General features: G+C 40.1%; 1 protein-coding gene and 1 long non-coding RNA gene across 2 annotated transcripts in view; one reads left to right on the forward strand and one right to left on the reverse strand.

Moving 5' to 3' along the window:
• Window positions 1-579: 579 nt before the first annotated feature.
• Window positions 580-946, reverse strand: LOC103462154 (uncharacterized). Its single transcript, XR_533282.3, has 2 exons — window positions 834-946; window positions 580-738 (listed from the first exon to the last, which is right to left on the reverse strand). It is a non-coding gene; the product is annotated as an uncharacterized LOC103462154 (long non-coding RNA).
• insyn1 (inhibitory synaptic factor 1) overlaps window positions 937-14674 on the forward strand; it is a 65120-nt gene continuing 51382 nt past the window's right edge. The window contains exon 1 of the mRNA XM_008404750.3: window positions 937-1529. Coding sequence (XP_008402972.1) covers window positions 1386-1529 — 144 coding nt within the window. The 5' untranslated portion in view covers window positions 937-1385. The remainder of the gene's footprint in view (window positions 1530-14674) is intronic.

Below are 14674 nucleotides of genomic sequence, written 5' to 3' on the forward strand. Positions count from 1 at the left end.
ATCCTGTGCTGCCGGATGGCACAGAGATCCCTTCCCCTTTGAAGAGACTCCGTGGCGAAAACTAACTACATGGATAAGAAGTAAAATAATTATCCAATCACAGCACAAGCAGGCAGACTGGGTTCCCTTAGCAACAACTGAAGGAGACAAGATAATCCTTTTTTTTTTCTCTCTCTCTTTCTGCTCCCTTGGTTTTTGGGCACACCCCTGTGGACCGCCGTGGGTCAGTGTTGTGGAAGAGGAGTTGGAGAACAATGTTGCATAAGACGATGTGCCACCCGGATTCCAGGGGATGGTACTCATTTGCTTTCTGGCCCCCCCGTTCATATGTCTCACTGGGACCATGATCGTTTGTAATCCCTCCACAAATTGTCCTCACAAGTCACGTTCTGCCGGCTTAGAAATCAATTCATTCTGATCCCACATCACCTGGAATGAGCTCTGCATTTAGGAAGTGGGGCTAGAGAGATTGGATGCTGCTTGGAAAAAAAAACCCACAGTCCTTCACCTCAGATATTTCATGGACAAAAAAAAAAAGGTTGGACCACCATCTATGAAGATAATGGATGCGAGACAAAGTTCATTTTGATTTCTAATGAGAATCATATTTATTTTTTTCCTGGGGGCAAGAGGAATATTCCCCTTTTTCCAAAAAGAATCCATCGTTTATCTCTTTATAGACAGCATCCCTCACTGGGGGACTATATTTAGAAGCCAAATCTTGTCCCCTCTGGCTAGCTGGGAGAATAGAAAAAAAAGATCATTGTGAAAACTGAGCCACTGCTGGGATTTTCTATTTTTTTTCTATCGAGGCTACCATGTACGAAACTTACCGTTGAAAAGGATTGACGTGAACCTCTCCGCTGCTTTTATTTTTCTATGTTTGGTCTGCGGTGATGTCACCAGGTGAACAGGATTGTGCAGGAAAGGAAAAGTCTTCTCCCCTTGTAGACGGGTGTTTTCAAAAATAGCACCTCCCTGAGAACAATTTCAAATATACACACTTGACACATGAGATGAGTTGGCTCAACGTGGTTATGTAAGAGTTCCACACCAGCTTCAGCCCATGTGTTTTTCCCCCCTCTCTTTCCTTTTTCAATGGATTTACTCCTTTCAACTTTTCCCATGCTGACTTTCTCTTCATCTGGGGAAGTGTCTGCCAGAAGGCATGGATTTCAGAGCGTGACCCTGTGCCAAGTGTGCAGGCGAGGCAAGGCGTTTCGGCTGCCCAGGTGCTTTTAAGATGTTGAGGTCTCCCTGCGTGGCCGGGGCCCCTGTTCGGATCAGTAGCACTGAGGCTCCTCGTAGCCAAAGACATGGACCCCGACTCGGCTCCCCCACGCCCACAGCCTGTTGGCCACTGGCCCCACGTTGCTTTGTAAAGGATGTCCCTCAGCAGAGCTCCGGCCCGGGACACCTCTGAGACCCCCAGCCCGAGAGAACGCATCCGCAGCCACATGAAGATGGTGATCGACCAGCTGGAAGGCATTCTCAAGGAGCTCAAGGATGTGGCCAAGGAACTCCGGGAGGTGAGGCTCGAGAAATCAGCTTACAAGTGTCAAAGCGTTTTGGAAGGGATTTAGAAGGGAGTGGGGAAAGAAAAGACACCGGCAGTAGACAGGGGGAAAAAATGTCATCGGGTTCAATCGGGTTCTAGGTGGGCTGGGTCTAATTAGGTATAACATTCCTTTGCAGCGTAGAGATTTTGATTAGGATGTGAAAAGGGATGAGATCTCACTTTTTTTTTTGGTTTACCACAAAGCTGACATGCTTTCACAGTCAACAAACAGTTGCTTATCTGCTACTTACAAACGTCTCATGTGTTCAGTGGCGTCTTGTACAAAGGTGCAGCTGGAAAGCAATAAAGCCAAGGCTGAAAAGGAATAAAGACGCAGGCTCAGAGAAGCTACAGGACTTGGCGCCGCAATAGTTATATAACCATTTTGTTAAGGATCATCTGGATCCTTACTGTATTTTTGCCATGGTAACGCTGGCGTGTGTGCTTGTTTATGTGTGCGATTTAGCATTTCTCACCTTGTTCAGCTCATTTTTTCAAGAAATACTACATTGTCAAGACCCACTGCTCCTCTTGGTGCCCAAGGCCTAACTCCCAAAAAAGGAATTGCTGTTTATGGGTTTGGCTTAAATCTAAGGTGTGGACTGAGTGTAGGTTAGGGTTAGGGGTAGCCATGTGTTGATGAAGGTTATGCTTAGGTTAATGGTAAGGCTATAGAAGTGACTAAATAGTAAATTGAAGTTATTGCAAAGTCCTAGTAAAGCTGGAAAAGCAGGATGCATATGTGGTGTGTAGGTTAGGATTAGGTTTAGGCATAACCCTAATCCTAGGTTTTAGGGTAAGGCAATAGAAGGGATAAACAATGAATGGAAGTTATTGCAAAGTCTTTGTGAAGATGGAAAGATAGAACGCATGTGTGATGTGTTCACAAGCAAAATGTCTGGGAAAAGATTATCAAACCATGCTTTTATGGGAATCTTACACTTACAACTACTGCAGTTGGACTGAGGACATGTGTCAGAGTGCTGATAGAGTCCGTCCATCAATGGGGGACTACAAAATCTCATCAGGATCTCCTCCCTGCAGGGTCCTCAAAGCAGTGAGCCCTACTTCCCCAGAAAGAGATGGAGGCAGATAGAAAGACAAAGACATATGAAGCCCTAGCAAACAGTTACACCTAACCCACATCCTCCCTGCACATCACACGATTAGCCTCCCATCTGCCTTCTAATCAGGCATAAACAGAGGAGGAAATTCTGTTGGTGCGCATGTTGTGTGTGCGTATGTGTGTGTGTGTGGAAATGTGCTGAAGAAGTCAAATGGAGGATGTTGGAGCACGTAATGACCTGAAGGAAAGGACGCAGGGGGTCTGAAAGCTGTCATAACTCACTCCATCACTACATGAGAACCAGCCCTCCCCACGCCTTCTTTCCCCCCCGACTCCCAGCTCTGTCCCACTCATTGCGCTCTGCTTGAGCAGTCGGGAGGTGCAAGGGCACCGCTCGCCGTGTGTACCTTCTCTCTGGCGAGCAAGAGAAGCCGGCCCACGTGCAGGAGTGATTGATGATTATGGGACAACTGCAAGTGGAATAATGCTGGCTGGAGCTATTTATAAACAAAAACACAGCCTGTGCCTCTGCCAGCACCAACGCATATCACCATTCTTATTCCAGACCCCATTAGAGAGGGCTGCACAAAGTGGCTCAAATGTCATTTTTTATTGGAAGAGCACAATCCCACATATTGAAATGGCAACAAAATCACTTTAGCTACAGCGGCAGCCATAATACCCATATCAATATCATGCAATTAACTGACCTAGGAGACTGCCACCGGTTTCAAAAGGAAGACGAAGAAACGGGATCAGTGTTGTGCTGTCAGATACGCCGGTCGCTTACTGTTCCATAAAACATCTCATTCTTGGCCACATGAAAGGAAGGCAATAACAGATAACAACTGTCACATAAATAAATGATGAACCACCACGTGAAAGAGATAACTTAGCGAGGGAGCAGTAATGTCTGATTATTACCCACAAGGTCCTTGGGGACTCTAGGGTGCTCCAAGGAGTTAAAGCAAACACTCCAAAGCACAAGCTGTGCAGAAGCCAACAAAGGTGTCACTAAATTTGCTTCACGCTGCAACGTTTATAGATGCACATGGCTTTTGTGCCAAAAAATTAATCTAAAAAAAAAAGATAAGCTTTTTCAAGTAACAACATGACACTTTTTTTATTTAATTTTTTTTAATTGTGACACTGCAACACAATCTGGCTTCATTCAATATTCTGGTCTCATCTATTTCCTCAAAGGGATAAAGCAGATTGAAGTTTTTCTTTAGTCTATCCTTTTAAAAGTCAAGTGGATTAAAGAGTCTTAATAAAGTATTACCTTTCTGGTCAACATGGATCCTACTCATCAGCTGTTAAAGATGCGTCTTTGTCAGGTTTTAAGCAAATGGAAATAACACCGTCAGGAAATGTGTGTTTTGGAGAAAGTATTCACACCCTTTAAGCCGTTTTTTCAGATTACAGTCACAGATTTGAAAGTGTTTATCTAGATCTCATGTGATACACAGACAGTAGTGAATCAATATGGAATTTTATTGAATTCAAAATCTGAATGCAAAGTCAGTCCTGCATGCCTAGATGTGACGTGTCACTAACAGTTTTGCATAGCTACAGGCTGAAAGCTGCATTTCTCTTTGGATCAAAGCCCATCAGTCAGACTAGCCAGAAAGTGTCTTGTTTTGTTGTTTTGCAAGTCTCTGTCCTGAGTCCTTCAGACTCGCTGGGTTTTCCTCCAGGATTGCCCAGGCATTTTACCACCAACTATGATCAACTTGCCCTTTTTTTTGCTGAAGAAAATTATGATGCTGCCACCATCCGGTTCACTGTGTGGCAGTGGTGTGTCTGGGTCTTGTCTGTCTGCATAGGTTTTACAAAACTGGACATGTGGCTTTTTATGGTTTTCCTGCAGCATTGGTTTTCTCCTTGGCAGTCTTCTTCACAGACCAAAATTGCATTGGGGTGTTCACAACAAATAGCTGTCCTGTCAACAGATCTTTCTTGCTAGCTCTTCCATAGTTGCTTCCATTTCCGATTCATGTCCACAGCGTGGGGAAATGTTTTAAAACTTGGCCGTGCTTTTAACCTCTCCGCAACTTTATCCTTGATCCTGTCATCCATGATGGGCCACATGATGCTGTTTGTTTCACCAATGGTCTCTTCTAGTCTTTTTAGGCCCTCAGAGTAAGACTGGATTCAGATGAGATACGATTACACAAAGAGGTTTGTCGTATTAACTTCTCAGGTTACGTCTGAAGGCAAATGATCACAACAGATTTTGCTAAGAAATACCACAGCAAAGAGGCTAAAAACATGAACATGTACATTGTGTGTGTGTGTGTGCGTGTGTGCGTGTGTGTGTGTGTGTGTGTGTGTGTGTGTGGGGGTGTGTGTGTGTGTGTGTGTGTGCGTGTGCGTGTGTGTGTGTGTGGTGGGGGTGTGTGTGTGTGTGCGTGTGTGTTCTTCAATCACAGGAAAACCAAACCACATAAATAAAAAATTGTGATTTTAGCTTAAAAATAACAACAAAAAAACTTTCACGATATATTAATTTAGCAAGGCAAATTAAATAATCTATGTGAACTTGAGGTGGATTTAAAGTGATTTATAATATTTTTAATAAATTATTAATAATTGAAAATTAATGATAATAATAATAGCATAAGCTAAACACAAATATTCTGGTAAGAAGCACAAATTACTGTTTAACTTTGATAGGATAAATAGTGATAATGATGATATTGGGCAAGTTTGCACATAAAAGACAGAGCTAAGTTATGTTATATTTTCTTGACTACCAAATACATGAGCCTAAATTATTATTTTTATTTAGAACAAAAATCCCCACGAGTAAAAACAGGAAGCTGAAGTGAGGTCAAACTATTTTTAATTTTTTGCTGTTTCAGCTACAAGCTCTGCATGAAAGCCACTAAGTTTCAAAAAGAGGTCACTACTTAGGGGTCTTACTTTCTTGTCTGCCAGCCTTCATCATCCTCATTGCATAGCACCCCTCATCCCTGGAGCACGTTCTCAACTCACACCTTAAATTCTTTACAAAAACAAGCATCATCATTTTTAACGGCGAGCTTGAGTCTCTATGACAACACCCGGTGAGGTCTGAGCGAACCCTGTGGTGAACTTACTGTTTAACTTTAATCACCGTCACAGTATGTAAATGGAAGGCAGTGGGCTGTGATGTTCATGTGAGGCATTTAGAGCTGATACTTTTCTTCAGCAAAGCATTTAACAGAAATGCTGAAAATACCGAGCAGTTTGATGGATCTTGAGAAGGGAACACATGTTTTTTGGGTCTTATTTTTATTTGGAAGCAAATAAAAATGCAGTCCTAAGACCATTTCCTTTTTTCTTTTTTTTAAAAACGTGCAGTTGTTTTTCCCCATACCCAGCCTCTGATGCTGACATTTAAACCCAACTTTATTTATTTGTATTTCTATTCATTTGAATTAGCAGGGGATTTTTTTTTTTTTTATGCATGACGTCTGTGTATTAAAAAGTTAAATTTAGGATCATCGAAAGCAACACAATTTTTTGTTTTATTAATTTATTTTAATTTTTTTCAAACTTGGTTAGGGTTGAGGTAAAAACCAAGACTTAAAAGCTGCAAATTGCAGCTTTTGGTAACAGATCTCAAAATCCCTTCCAAAGTTGAATTTTTTTAAAGCCCTCATCTGAGTGTACGTATGACAACCAGTACATATTATTTCTACAATGATGTAGAGACTAGAGATGTGCCGATCCGGTTTTTTCCTGCCGATACCGATACCAATCACCCATGAGGGCCGATTACCGATACCGATACCAATCACCAATACCGATCATATAATTTTTTTTTTTTTTTATCATAAACACTACCGGTTACATTATGTGGAAAAAGGATCCATGGATACACCTTAATTTAGACAAAAACGTGTTTTTAATAAATTTTTCCAAGAAGAAAACTAAACAAAACAAGCATTGTGCAAATTGTACTGCTATCGGTAACACTATCTTTAACAGGCTGATAACATATGAAGGCTCTGAAGAGGCTAAATAATGCAAAGAGCCAAAATAAAACCTCTCAACATTGCCAAAAAAATTCAAGTATTGAACTTAACATTCAAAGGCATCGCTTAGGATTTGTTGCTGCAGCTGCACAGGCAGGTTGCGAAATGAGATGCAGGTGATCGGTATCGGCAACAAGAGCCAATGATCGCTGATCATGCACTTTTTCACGAAAATCGGCCGATTATGATCAGTCACCGATCGATCGGCACACCTCTAGTAGAGATCCATTTTACACATCCCCACTGGCAGAAACCACATATGGTGAAGCTGATTTTCTTAAACCCTGAATTTAAGTGGGGAAATTAAAGGAAAGAGTAAAAAGCAGGTGTCTAATAAGAAATGTCTTTCATATTTATGTATTTAGTTGAATTGCTGTCATTATGTTCATTGGTCTGACAAAGTAAACTCAAGCTATCTCTGTAAACCTCAAATGTGAAGGTGAGAGCCTTAAGTTTGACACCCAGCATCAATCTTTGAAGCTTTTATTTTGAAATATAAAACACTGAAATTTTGTAGTTCCTGTGCTTAAGATATTGTAGGAGATCTGGACCCTGGTACACAGATATTGACCCTGCTCTATATCGGACCATTTTGGGTACTCTGTAGAGAGCGATATGCAAACACATCTGTCTGCAGAATAACTCAAATTGTTGCTAAACATCAGAGATATTTTACTATTTCAAATGGATCTAGACTGGACAGATTCTTTAAGATTATTTTCAAAAGTTCCACATTGGCTCTTGTCTCATTTCCTGAACGTGAAATTGTGTAAAGTCGTTTCAAAATGGGGGCATTTTGCTCCACCCCTGGCAAACTGAGTGAAACTAAACACCAGCTACACTTGTCTTCGTAAGAATCTCCAGCCTACAGCTGCTTCAAGCTTGCTCAGGATCTGTTTTTTTCAAATGTTGATGTAATTGTTATTGTCACCTGTTGGTGCAGTAAAAGCATTTGGTCTTATTGGGACTGGAATCTGACAAAATATGTAGACGCAGAGCATCCAGAAAAAAATGTAACTGGAGCCATACTCCTCTGATTTTAAAACTTTTTTTAATCATTTTGTAAATGTGATGTCCTTCCCCCCCCTCAAACCCAGAACACAGTGCATGCCTAAAAAGCATCGACTGTGGATAAAACCCAAAGGAGACATCAAGCTTATCACTGTTTTGTACCTTGCTGGATGGCATCAAACAACAACACTCCTTTACATGTGAAAGAAAAATGTTACAGCGCACGGCTAGTTTCCTCCCTTCAAGAGCCCATTACTGTCAATTGAAGCCTGTCTTCCTTTTGAATCCCATTACAGTCCTCATGACAGGTAAAATGAGATGGACCTAAAGGAAGGACACAGGAAGGTAATACACTGATAAACTACACCATTTGTAATAATGCACTGGCATGAATGGCATCCGCAGAGGAAATAATTCATCGAGTTATCATGTCAACCTTGGGCATTAGAGAAGCGTGAGGGGGAAGAAAAAAAAAACGGGAAGGAAATATCAAACAAACTGCAAAGTAGCCATGTAAAAAAAACAAAACAAAACCTGCAGAAACAGAATTTCAGCACAAAAGGGTAACTGTGGAGACACAGATGTCGGAGTTAACCCATGGTGTTAACTACAGACATTCAGCATGGTAAATTAAACAGATTAATGAAGCGCTAAAAGATTGAGACAACATAAAAGCAGTAATGACGTAGGCTAAAAGGGGAGGGAAAAAAAAAACATTCCGGGAGGAAGCTACACATGTCTATATGGAACCAAACAGGAATGATGGAATGTTATTATGCGGATGTAGTTATTATGCAGAATGATAGCATGAGCTGCAGATCCTTCATGTTGGTGCTCATCCCCAAGACAAATGAACACAGGAAGGCAATCAGGATTCGTAGAATTAAAGCTCCAAGAGGGAAGGATGAATAAAAGCTCGACAAAGAGCAATTATGATTAGCCTTTTGGTATTTGTGTGCATATGCTTATGTAATGCAGGAGGCTGGCCTACTAAAGCTCTGAGAGGGAGGATATAGCCGACAGCAAGAGACGACTGTCAGGTAAAATCTGCGCACTTCAAATGTCAGCCCTTTTTTAATTCTTCTTCTTCCAAGAAGGAAGCACTAAAAGCAACAAGAGTAAAACAAGAATCAACCACCAAGTAGTTTTGAGTTTAAAAATGTACAAAGGAAACACAGACACAATCTTTTCTTCTGTTGCAGAAACAAGAGATGAATTCCACCCTTTTTTTTCCCCCCTTTAAGCAATCTGAGCCGTGTAATTTTGCTACACTGTCTGTCAAAACGAAGTGTTTCTACTAAAAATGGAGCGTGTCCAATTAAAACTGCCATATGAGAGATGTGGTGACCTCTGACATCCAAATGATTCAGTTGTTAAACCATTGTGTAAACACGGAGATAGAAATCAGCAACCGGTGGCAACTCTATACAATAAGGTCTAAAACCAGTAATAATAATAAACAGATGTCGGACTTCCGCTTCCGGCATGCCCGAGTAAAGACGCGTGTAGACCGTGCTCTGACCGAGACAACTCTTAATTTGCCTGCTATAAGAATATACATCCACCTATATATCCAAAAAACGTTAACAGAATGGCGTCGACACAAAAAACTACAAGAAGAGAAGCGAAGACGGGGAAAGACGAAGATACTAAGTCGACACGAAAGCAGCTAACGCTAGATGCTAGCTTAGCTCAGAGCGACACTGGGAACGAAATGATAATGCTAACGGAGCTTCGCAAATTTAGAGAAGAATCTCGAATTGCACAACGGGACATTTTGGACTCCCAAGCACGGATGGAGGCGACAATTGGAGATATAAAAAAGAGAATTGACACATTGGAAGAGAGACTGAACTCAGTCGAGGAGAGAGTGAGTAATTCCGAAGGCCGAGACATACAACAAGATAGAGTGTTAGCTTATCTACTTAAGAAGGAAGCCAGACTGACCGCCATATTGGACGATACAGAGAACAGAATGCGCAGAAACAATATAAGAATATATGGGATTAAGGAAGGTTCAGAAGGGAAAAGAATGATCCCGTTTATTACAGACTTCTTAAAATCTGCAGTGAAATTACCGGAGGGACCGGACATCATTATTGAAAGAGCACACAGAGCTACAGCCCCGAAACCGAATCCAGCTGCTACACCACCGAGATCCATAATAGTTCGCTTTCTGGATTTCAATGTTAAACAGATGGTACTGCAGCAGGCATGGAAACAGCGAGATGTGGAGTTTCAGGGGAACAAGGTTTACTTCGATCAGGACTACTCCGCAGGAGTGCAGAGGAAAAGGAAACAAGTCCGGGAAGTGATTAAGAAATTGAAGGGGCTCAACATCAAGGCACAATCACCTTACCCGGCTCAACTTAGACTGTTTTTGGATAAGGGTGTCAAAACTTTCCCCTCCCTACTGGAGGCTCAAACTACACTGGAGGAACTTGGGATTCCTGTGGAAGTAGATGAAAGGGACATTCTGGAGAGAGAACTACTGCGCAGCAAGTGGCAGACCAAGGGGAGACGTGAGAAGGCTGATCCAAGTCTGGATATTAGGGCCATATTGAACTCTGTGGAGCAGCACAAGGAGGGATGAGACGGCAGCGTTCAACTGGTTCTGCCTTAGTCCAGTCGTCATTGTAACTAAAGGTGGACTATTTAAGAATATAATGAAGTTCATGCAGGTATAATAATTATAAGAACAACATTAAGATTTCTAGAATATAGGTCAGAGGGTACACGGTGAGTATGTTTCTTTTTCTATTTTTTTTATTTTTTTTCTCTCCCAACTGGGCATTTAACGCAGCAGATTAAAGGACTATGTGGACTGCTGCTTACACACAATGTGTACCCCACCCAGGGAGATTACTCTCCCTGTCCTTCTTACATCAGGAATGTGCTGCCAATGTTCTGCGAGAAGGCGGCACATGGAATAACTGGAAGTTCCTTAATGATTACGATCTGATTTCTTGTTCATGTTGTTCATTTTGTTCATTGTTTCTCGACGAGCTGACTTTGATTGCTATTTACATTTACATTTATAAATATGTCAAGATACTAAGGGAGGGAAGTAAAAGAATTTTCGTACTCACGTAAATATGACGACTTTGAATATCGTTACTTACAACGTTAATGGTGTGAACCACGTTATCAAGAGGAAAAAAATTCTATCACAATTGAAACGATTGGACTGCACAATCGGGCTCTTGCAAGAAACTCATTTAAATGAAGTAGAACATGCTAAATTAAAAAGAGAATGGGTAGGACAGATATTCAGCGCATCCTATGATAACTATAAAAAAAGGGGAGTAGCAATATTATATCATAAATCTTTAAACTTTGTAGCAAAGAACGTACTCAAAGATAAAGGAGGTCGTTGGATAATGGTCGTTGGCTCGATTGGAGGAACCACCCTAACAATTATGAATGTTTACGCCCCAAATGAGGATAATCCAGGTTTTTTTAAAGAGTTAGCCCAAACTTTAGCGGGACATGCAAAAGGAATAATCGTATTGGGTGGAGACTTTAACTGTGTCTTAAATCTTTACATGGACAAATTCCCAACGGAACAAAAATATCAATTATTAAAAACGAAAGTGCTTAAGAACTTAATAGAGGAACTAGGGCTTGTTGATATTTGGCGCGCAAAACATCCAAAGACCAGAGATTATACCCATTTCTCCAAGGTACACAAGAGTCACTCTAGAATTGACTTTTTTTGTGTCACTAAACAAGAGGCCCATAGAGTGGTGAATTGTCATATTGAACCTCAAACTATTTCGGATCATGGACCTGTGATAATGTCCATGAAAGTGGACCTAGAAAAACCCTTAAGACTATGGAGATTGAATGTATCACTTTTAAATAATCCAGAGACAATTCAATATATAAAAGACGAACTTAATTTCTTTTTGGACACTAATGATAGGGAGGGGATTTCCCCCTCTATACTTTGGGACACAGCCAAAGCCTACTTAAGGGGCAGAATCATTTCATTTTCCTCAAAAATAAAAAAAGAACGCGAGAAAAAGCAAGAACAGGTGCAAGAGCAAATTAGGAAACTTGAAGCTGAACATAAAAAAACAAACAAGGACGATATTTTACAGGACCTGGAAAAATGTAGGCAAGAGTTGAATGATTTATTAACTTACAAGGCAGAGGGAGCACTACGTTTTGCCAACCAAAAATATTATGAACAGGGAAACAAAGCAAGTAGACTTTTAGCATTTCAGCTAAGGAAAGCACAAGCAAGTCGAACTGTTCAAAAGATTACATGTCCACTATCCAAAAAGTTGATATCACAGCCCAAAGAAATAGCAAATGCATTTTCAGAATATTATAAACAATTATATGATTTTGTGACCACTCCCGATAAAGCAGATAAAATTAAGCAATTTTTACAACAAATTAATCTTAACAAAATTGACGAACGGGAGGCTAAAGCATTGGTAGGGACAATCACTGAGGAAGAAATTAAATCTGTTATTGGAAACCTTAAAAATAATAAATCACCTGGAGCAGATGGGTTCCCAGGTGAATTTTATAAAAACTTTCAGGCTGAGATTACACCACTCTTATGCAGAGTGTTCAACTATGCTTTAAAATCGAAAGATCCTCCTAAAACGTGGGCGGAAGCAATCATATCGGTCATACACAAAGAAGCTAAAGACCCCACAAAATGCGCGTCTTACAGGCCTATTAGTTTACTGTGCAATGATGTAAAGATTTTAAGTGCCATCCTAGCTAAAAGAATACAAAAGATTATTAACAAACTTATTAACCCCGATCAAACGGGCTTCATACCAAACAGACTTGGAATAAACAATATTAGACGTACTTTAAATATAATCTCAGCTGGCCAACAACACCCATATCAGTCAATGCTTCTCGGTCTGGATGCCGAGAAGGCATTTGACCGGGTGGATTGGATGTTCCTAAAGCAGGTCTTATTGAAAATGGGTTTTGATGGAAACTTTATTAATTGGTTTGAAGTACTATATTCCAACCCAACCTCTAGAGTGCGCGTGAATGGTTATATGTCAGGAAGTTTCCCCTTGAAAAGGGGAACGCGTCAGGGATGCTGTCTTTCACCGATTTTGTTCGCTATTAGTATAGAACCTCTAGCGGAGTTAATTAGGACGGACCCATCAATTCTAGGTATATCAGATGATACTAGAACTCACAAATTGTCACTGTACGCAGATGATGTCATACTCTACATTAGAGATCCGATAAACTCTATACCAAATATTTTAAAATGTCTGAAAGACTTTGGTGCAGTTTCAGGGTACAAAGTAAATGAATCAAAATCAGAGGCCATGATGATAAGAGGGACCTGGCCCTCAGAACTATCAAAATTAGTGAATTTTAATTGGTCACCTAGTGGATTTCGATATTTAGGAATTAATATTACCACGGACGTTTCCAGACTATACAAAACAAATTATGGAAAATTATTGGATCAAATCCAAAAAGATTTGGAAAGATGGGAAATTTTGCCGCTTTCCTTTTTTGGAAGGATTGAAACGGTTAAAATGAACATTCTCCCCAGATTGCTATATTTGTTCATGTCCCTTCCTATTTGGATTCCGTCAAAAACATTTAAAAAGTTGCAAAAAATGATTTCTACCTTTATCTGGCAGAAGAGAAAAGCCAGAATGAAATTCGCACAGCTGACTAACGATAAATCTAGTGGAGGTCTTAACTTACCAAATTTAAAATTATATTACTGGGCAGCACAATTGCATGCAACTGCAGAGTGGCTAATACAAAATAAAGAAACAACCTGGCTGTCATTAGAACAAAGTGCTTGCCCCAAATTAACATTACAGGCACTTGCATTTTGCTCGATTGAAACTTGGAATAAGCACAAAATTACAAATACATGGATGAAAAGCACACAAAAGACTTCGAGCATGGTTAGAAAAAGGATGAAAGCTCCACAATCCATATCGAGGGCCTTAAAAATCTCAGATATAATAAACTTTATACCAGGGCAACTTGATTCAGAGTTCCGGAATTGGCAGACCAAAAATCTAACTTTTATTGAAGACCTGTTTGAAGGAGAGATTTTGAAATCGTTTAGTCAGCTTAAGGAGGAATATGAGTTGACTACAAAAGATTTTTACAGATATCTACAACTGAGAAGTTACCTGATGTCCCATACTGAATGGTCTCTTCTTAAATCACGACCCACTGATTTAGAAAGGTTCTACATAAAGATTTCCAAGGAAAAAAAATCTGGCAAAACTGTGTCAAACTTATACAAATGCTTAAAGACATCTATGTCGGAGGGATCCCCTGGGATAAAGGAAAAGTGGGAGCTGGAAATGAATGTGGTGATTGAAGATCAGGAATGGGAACAAATATGTGAAACTGGACATAAACTGACCAATAGCCCAACATGGAAAGAATTTTACTGGAAAATAAACGTTAGATACTTCAAAACACCAAGTGTTACTTCAAAATATAATCAATCTAAATCAAATTTATGTTGGAGACAATGTGGACTAATTGGGGACCATACTCACATTTTTTGGGATTGTCCAAAGATTAAAAGGTTTTGGGAGGGAATTAGAAGGGAGATCTCTAATATCTTACATGTTTACATTGAATGGAACCCTCTTGTCTTGGTCCTGGGATTACTCCCAAGTGATCTCTTAAGCAAAGAAAAAAGATATCTATTTGGAATTATGGTACTGGTAGCCAAAAAAATGATAACAATACATTGGTATAAGCCTTTATCCCCTACTATAAATCAATGGAAAGAGAGGCTAGTGAGCGTTTATACAATGGAGAAGATAACAGCAAAATTATTGATGACAACCGATTTATTTAAGAAGAGGTGGAATCCTCTGGTGACACATTTACATTTGACATTCTAGTAAGTAAATATAGATGCAAACACATTGGGGTACTCTGGGTACACCAATGTACTATGTACGTCTTTATCAAAATGTAAGTAAAAATTACTGAAAAAGAATTTCCCTGTATTAAATATCTTATACTGGTAATACATAT

Source organism: Poecilia reticulata, chromosome 3, assembly GCF_904066995.2.
Source record: "Poecilia reticulata chromosome 3, P_reticulata-male-v2, whole genome shotgun sequence".
In the NCBI taxonomy this organism is placed as follows: Eukaryota; Metazoa; Chordata; class Actinopteri; order Cyprinodontiformes; family Poeciliidae; genus Poecilia; species Poecilia reticulata.